General features: G+C 42.8%; 1 protein-coding gene across 1 annotated transcript; it reads right to left on the bottom strand.

Annotated features, from left to right (window-relative positions):
* Positions 1 to 358: 358 nt before the first annotated feature.
* LOC140426567 (regulator of G-protein signaling 5-like) lies at positions 359 to 5,410 on the bottom strand. The gene is made up of 5 exons (XM_072511496.1): positions 5,291 to 5,410; positions 4,045 to 4,143; positions 3,856 to 3,917; positions 1,897 to 2,063; positions 359 to 1,760 (listed from the first exon to the last, which is right to left on the bottom strand). The coding sequence occupies exons 1-5, from the start codon at positions 5,332 to 5,334 to the stop codon at positions 1,548 to 1,550; spliced, it is 585 nt and encodes a 194-aa protein (XP_072367597.1). The 5' UTR covers positions 5,335 to 5,410; the 3' UTR covers positions 359 to 1,547.
* Positions 5,411 to 7,559: the final 2,149 nt, after the last annotated feature.

Here is a 7,559-nt window from a genome sequence, read left to right as displayed (position 1 = left end):
ATCGCCGTTCTTTCACCGTCGCTGGGTCAAAATCCTGGAACTCCCTTCCCAACAGCACTGTGGGTGTACCTACACCAGATGAACTGCAGCGGTTTAAGAAGGTGGCCCACTACCACCTTCTCAAGGGTAGTTAGGGATGGGTAACAAATGGCAGTTTCATCAATGATGCCCACATTTTAAGAATTAATTTTAAAAAGGTGTCACAAACAGTGCCTGAACCAATAACCTCCTCACTCAGGTGAGAGCCAAGATTGGCTGTTCTAATTTTAGTACTTGATACTGTGTGTGTTTCATGGACATTGCTCTCTTTTCCCTCTCCCAGCACTCACCCACCCACACACAAAAAAAGCACAAGGCATTGTGTGGTACAACATTCTTTATTTCACTTTCTCTTAGCATTTCCACTTGGAAGAGATGAAATATCCAAACATAAATAATTCATGTACAAACCAGTGGTAGACAATAAATTAACAAAACTTTAGTACAACGTGGTTGTAAGTATTCTGTCCCAGCTTGGATGTGGAACTACACCAGAAGCGACCAGTCACCAGCTGAAAATTGTCATTGCAAATGTCCAGCAATGTCAATGTTTGTAAGACAACAATTATCGACATGGAGAGCTCAGTAATGTTCAGCACATTGGAAATTAATGTCAAAAGCTTTACAACTAATCATGTTGCAAGTTCAAGATGACTAGTAACATGTTCCTGATTTAATGTGTGGCTGTATTGTTCATGTAGAATTTGGCTTTTGTCAAGCAACTTTCAAATAATCTTCTTTTATTCGGTTAATGTAAACTTTCTTTGTATGGCAACATAAAGAACAAACCTATTACAATTCTGAATGAGAGTGTATGCTCTCGTTTCAGAATGTTTTGACTTGAAGCAAGCTTTACACTATTGCTTCGGTTAATCACAAATTCTCTTTTTCTTTTAAGTTTAGAGTACCCAATTAATTTTTTTCCAATTAAGGGGCAATTTAGCGTGGCCAATCCACCTACCCTGCACATCTTTTGAGTTGTGGGGATAAAATCCATGTAAACACTGGGAGAATGTGCAAACGCTACATGGACAGTGACCCAGAGCCGGGATCGAACCTGGGACCGTGAGGCAGCAGTGCTATCCACTGTGCCACCATGCTGCCCTCACAAATTTTCTAAACAACGTCGGTATCAATTCTTCCTCATGTAGATATTTTCCAAATTGTATTTCCTAAACTGTGTGAATGATATCAGAATCATTTATGGCTATGCACAATAAATAATTTATTAAGCAAAACATAAGACACTTGGTAAGACTATAATGCATTGTCCCATCACTTCTCATTGCGGTGTACACCTTCATTTTCTTATTTACCATCTTCTTCAATATCATCGATTCATCTCTCTCTGTTCAATTCTATGAAAAACGTTTGCCTCCAATCCACGTCATCGGATGATGTCTTTTGTCACTAATTCCAACTGCTTTTCCGCTCATGCCTTCCATTCATGGCCCCAGCTTCTATTAGCTGCTTTTTAAAGATCTCCACAAGAGACACTCTTTCCAAGTTCACGTCTGGGACTGCCTGTTGGTGTCTGACTGGCTGGTGGTTCTTTCTCTTTGTTTAATCAGGTTTAGATACAGTTCCGATTTCAAGAATCTAGCGTAGGAATCTTTCTCCATCAGGTTGTAAATCTTCTTCTGGGCCACATCAAAGCTGGAGCAGTTGGGTTTCAGAAGGTGACTCTTAGTGAAGTCTTTAGTTTCATAATCAATATTAACCTATTCAGAAGGTGGAGGCAGAAAATAAATCAATGAGCATTCCCTTTTAATCTTAAAATTGCTCTCACTGAAGCACCAATTTAGTTTTAAAATAATACATTTCATGTGGTCCTCAATTACAGATGAAAGGACTGACCTCTTTAGGAGCATTTGTTTCTATGAATTCTAAATAAATCTTCTTTGCTTTGGAGGCCCGCTTTGCAGATGACTTTGTTTTCCTGTAGTCTTCACATGCCAACCAAAATTCGATGTTCTCCTCGCTGTACTCAGAGTGGAGGAATGCCCGAAAGGCAGCCAAACCATCTGCCAAGAGAAGGGGGAAAAAAATTGTAATTTCTGGAAAGATCTAGAGGTTCTGTTTAATTTAAGGATGAAACAAGTATGTTCCACATTTTCCGTCTTGCAAAATTATTATGATCTAGCTCTATTTTTAACCTCAACATTGGAAAAGCGATTCTCTGAAATGGAGACAGAGTGTTCGCGCTGTCGTGAACGCCGTCGAGGTTCACGATGGCACGAAACGGCCCCTAACCCGACCGATTCAGGGCCCGCAAATGGGCTAGGAACGGCGACGCGTCATTTACGCGCGCCAGGCCTTGGCGCCGCGTAAAGGTGGCGCCGCATACATGACGTGGCCGGCGCTGCATAACTGGCATCACCCGCGCATGCGCGGGTTGGCCGGCGCCAACCCACGCTTGCGTGGTTGCCATCCTCCGAGTCCGCCCCGCAAGAAGATGTCCGACGGATCTTGCGGGGCTGCGGAAGAAAGGAGGTCCTCCTTCAGAGAGGCCGGCCCAACGATCGGTGGGCACCGATCGCGGGCCAGACCCCATTTGAGGCCCCCCCCCCTCCCGCTGCAGGATACCCCCTCCCCCCACCCGCAGGCTGCCTCTCCAGCATTCCTGCGCTGTTCCCGCCGACAGCGACCAGGTGTGGACGGCGCCGGGGGGTGGGGGGGGGGGGGTGGGGGGGGGGGGGGGTACCCGCCGTTTTGGGTAATCGCTGGGCCCATCCGGCATGGAGAATCGCCATTTTGGCTGTCTCGGGCGATTCACTGGACCGCACCGCGCAAAACGCCATTGTGCCGATCTGGCTGCTTCCGTGAATCTCGGGAGGGCGTCGGACCGGCGTCGCGGGAAAATTTGGCGACCCAGGCGATTCTCTGAAACGGCGCAGGAGCAGAGAATCACGCCCCCTATGCTTTCAATATCCCTTTGCGCATGGTTAGACTAGGGAGGGTTGTTGTCTGAGAGTTGACAACAGGCTGAATAGGCTGCTCTGCTGGTAGTTTCTCAATGATACCAAAGCTAGTGGGTCAACCACAGCTCGGACCTTGGTTTTCCCAACTACAAAAAGCTGCAACCAGCACATCTTTGGGCACTTAATCCCATCCCCCTCCCATCACCAGTGCTGCAACTTTATTGGTGTTCAGAGTTTTATAATTAGATTTGGTTTGTTAGGTTGGCTTAGATACTACCTAGTCACTTCCCATATTTTATTGGACAATCATTTAATGTAGTCAATATTTATAAGTATAGTGCCAGGTTATATAGAATTTATAGGAGGCTTTTCTAGTCCCATAGGATCACAGACCTTTGGGATAGATTGTCAACTCATTCAGTGGATGCAGATTTAAATGGGAACTAGGCGAACTCCTGGAGGAAGTCAATATTCCTGCATACAGGTGGACTGCTCGATAATGTACCGGGCTCATCGTTAAACCTTTCAAACTCACTTTTGATCCACCTTTAGATGTCGGAGAAGAATTTCCCAGTTATTTTTTGCCCATATCATGTGATGCACTGAATGTTGGCAAAGCCCTCGGTGTGCCCTTTTTTAATGAGTGAATTATTTTGCAAGTTTGAAGTCCTGTGCTCAAACACTTGAAAACATTTTGTCTACAACCATTAAATCAATCTGCATAAGCTCTATAATTTATTTTTTTAAATCCTCTTGGATCAAGCTTTATGGAATCATAATGGTCAGGCAAGATTCCTAAAACTACCTTGTCAATGCATGTCAATTTAATACAATAACGTAATGAAAAACCCTTAGAGCCCCTATTACGGCAACACCAAAACAGACACCAACTTACATTTATGAGCAAGCATCTTGTCCAGAGATTGCCTCCATTTCTTTGCTTCCTCTGAGGAGGGCCTGGTTGGAACAAAAAAATATACAATAGTTTTCTTCAGTATTATTTTGTATTTGTACAAAATAGAGGCTAAATGTGTTCAGTAATCGGTTACTCTGTTCCTGGTTCAGAGGTTGGCAGAGTACTAACCTGGATTTGGTTTTCTCTATATTGTTCGCTTGAACAGAACTGTAAGATTTCTCTGATGTCTGTAGAAAAACTCCTAACCGGGACTTAATTCCCTTAGCCCTGAAAATAGAAAACATTATTAGTCGCAAAATAGAATAGCTTCTGATGTTCCTATGGCAATCATGAATCAACACCATTTTTGAAGTAAGTATTGTGCCAATGAATTCACTCATTATTGCTAATTTTACTACCTAGAAGCTGCAATTTTATTTCTACTCCCCATGTAGTTTGCTATTTGGAGACATCCGTTTTCCTTTCTTTATTACCCAGCTATGTGCTTTAAGTTGAGGTGATTTTGTTTGTGCCAATCCTTAAATCTATTTCTTCTTTGACATAACTGCCCGCTCATTTGTCCTACAGATGGGCCACAGCACACCATGGCTGGACCACATCAGGTTGCACAGTATAATCATTCAAGAGGAACGAAGACAATTCAAAGCTTAAGAGTAGACATGATTTTTAAAGCTATTCATGTCACTGTCAACATCCAGGAAGCAAACGAGAAAGGATAATGTTTTGGGTTCTGACAAAGCGGTGACACCCCAAGATATTAATCTGTCTTTTCTTTTAGAGGCTGAAGACTAATTTCATATCGATCTGCTTTCACTCAATTTCAAAAGGTGTTTGAAGGCATTTCTGGCTATTTCTAAATTTGAAAAAAAAAAGTACTTTGGAGAAAGCTTTATACTATGATCTGAAAAAAACTTTTCAGCAACTCCACTAACTTATGTTGGAATTACAGCCTGGACAGCCCACATAGGTTTGAGTCCCATCAAAAAATTTATTGGACATGATCTTTCAACATTTTAAGGATCTCAAGACCTGGACTGATGAAAATTAAAATCACTTTCAATCATCACCAAAATAATTAAAAGAGCATTTTCCAAAGTTCATCTGAATGCACAAAATACATTTTACTTATGTTCCTCTTCAATTTTTCCAGCCTACTTTTAGTCTATTGTAAATTTTTTATCAGGTTCTCTCGTATAATAGGTGCTGCTACACACCTTTATATCACAGCTTTGTGAACAAAACCCCACTCTGCAACCCAGGTCCACCTTAACTTACAGAAGTAATACAGCAAAATATCAATCCTCAGGTATACAAGGTTAAACTATTGAATGCATTATTCTTTCAGAAGGCCAACCCAAGTAGTTACTTCAGTAATCTCCCACTATTCAAACATATCCTTCGTCCTGTAACATACCTTTCTAAGCAGCAGCTTTGTAGTGATGATAGTCCTCGGCACATTTTTTATTGTGGCTGTCAGCTGTTATGTCCCCTTCACAAAATTTCTTCTGCGTGCAGTAGCCTTACATGTACAGACTGACTGCTTCAGCTGGGCTAAGTGTCTTATATACACTAGCTGGTTGGAGTGGAGCCCGTTGTTTAACCAATAAAAGGACTGCAGGAAACAGACAAGGTTAAACGTCCAACAGCTCTGGAGTTGAATGATGACGTTTCTGTGCGTGGAGTTTCCCAGCCTTGATAGTATGATCATTTATGAAACATCAAATTATTCAATCCTCCTATGTATGGTTCATTAGCTCCAAAGCCGATTTAAATACAATAGTTTTCTGATACTGCAAGAATCTAAATATTAGAAGAGGAGGAAAATGCATTTTAACTTTTCCCTTTAACGTTACTAACTTTTACTGCAATAGAATGGATGACCATCCAAAGAATTAACATGGGGAAGTACATTGACAGATAACTAAACTTATTAAGCTTGTGCTTAATGGAAAATTGGTATTTGCATATAGAATGAGAAGGGAAGAACTGTTGATTCCTGATAAAATGCTGTTCTGATTTGTACTAACATAATCTTTTGGTCCATTGCCTTCACTGAAAGGTTAATACGAACATTCACAAGGACACCACATCAAGTCAGTCTGATCTGGTTAAAACATTCACTTTCAACAAATTAAAGCTTGTTATCTGCAAAATGTTGAGAAAATGGTTGATTACTATTAGATTTGTCTTATTATTCAGAGGTTGCAGCATTTTAAGTGTTCGATGTTGCTAACTTTCTGCTCCATTATATTTTTGAATTAGAATCTGATTAGAAATAGAGAAATTTGTTTTTTAAAACATGTTATACAATAAAAAAATGACAGATTTTGAATGTCTAGAAAAAAGAGACAGAAAATTGATAATAATCACGCCAGAGTTAACATTCTTTCCTGACATAGCTGTGAAATAGGGAAAATGAGACAATGGATTTTTATTCAAGGGACTGTCCTTGTGTGCTAACACCAATCTCTCTTTCACCTAAAATATTATCAATCATCAGGGTAAAAATGATTGCAACATCATTTACTGCCAAAACCAAAAATCTCTAGTTTACTTCTCCATCTCGCCTTCATAGAACATGCATGCTCCTATATTTACATGTAAGGAGACAAGCTAGACAAAATGAAACACTGTTGCGGGCAAATATTGCTAAATTGATGTAACCTCCAGACTTCCGGTGGCGGCCATGACGTTAGTGGTCACACATTTGGCAGCTCCTGCTCGAGGAGGTTTTTTTGGTCCTTTTCCCCGGTTGCCGGGTGGGTGCTTTGGAGAAAGAAGGTGCAGAGGTGGTGGAGGATAAGCTATACTCCACTGGTGAGGCCTGTGGATTGATCCACAGACCAGATGTGGGTCTAGAAGAAAGGAGCTGCAGGAACAAGAAACTCTTTGTGCGACATTGGGGAAGATGGAGGAGGGTAAAGGGTCGGCCCTACCAACCCAATGGTCGACGGAGCAGTTGATTGACTTTCTTAACAAAAGGTTCAGCCAACAGAGGAGGGTGGCTCAGGAGGACCTGGTGAAGGTGGTAGACCCGCTGAAAGGGGGATCATCTGCGTGAAGCTGAGGCTGGAGACCCAGAGCCAGGCGATCCACAAGGTGGAGGAGGCGGCAGGCGAACACGAGGAGCAGGTTACCTCATTGGCGGCTAAAATTAGGATGTTGAGGGAGACCCAGAAGAGCTCAAGGAGAAAGTGGAGGATTTGAAGAACCGATCCCGGAGGCTGAGTCTGAGAATAGTGGAGATGCCGGAGGGCATTGAGGGAGCGGACTCAGGCTGTTAGATTGCCAAGATGTTGGAGCAGCTAATGGGGAAGGGGGCCTTTGACTGACCCCTGGAGGTCGATCGGACGCTTAGGGCGCTGATGAGGAAGCCATAGGTGAATGAGCCGCTGAGGGCAAAGATGGTGAGTCTCCACCGTTTTTTGGATAAAGAGAAGATCTTGTGGTGGGCCAGACTGAGGAGGTGATGTATCTGGGAGGGCAACGAGCTCTGGGTACACAATGACCTGGGTGTGGAACTCGCAAAGAGGAGGGCAGGATTCAACCAGGTCAAGGCTGCCCTCTTTAAGAAGGGGGTGAAGTTCGGGTGCTGTACCCAGCCCCTCTTTGGGTGACCCACAACGGCCGCAAGTATTATTTTGGAACACTGGAGGAGGCAACTGAGTTTTTGAGAGACAATG

Source organism: Scyliorhinus torazame, chromosome 7 (genome assembly GCF_047496885.1).
Source record: "Scyliorhinus torazame isolate Kashiwa2021f chromosome 7, sScyTor2.1, whole genome shotgun sequence".
Lineage (NCBI taxonomy): Eukaryota > Metazoa > Chordata > Chondrichthyes > Carcharhiniformes > Scyliorhinidae > Scyliorhinus > Scyliorhinus torazame.
This window is presented reverse-complemented; position numbering and strand designations above follow the sequence as displayed.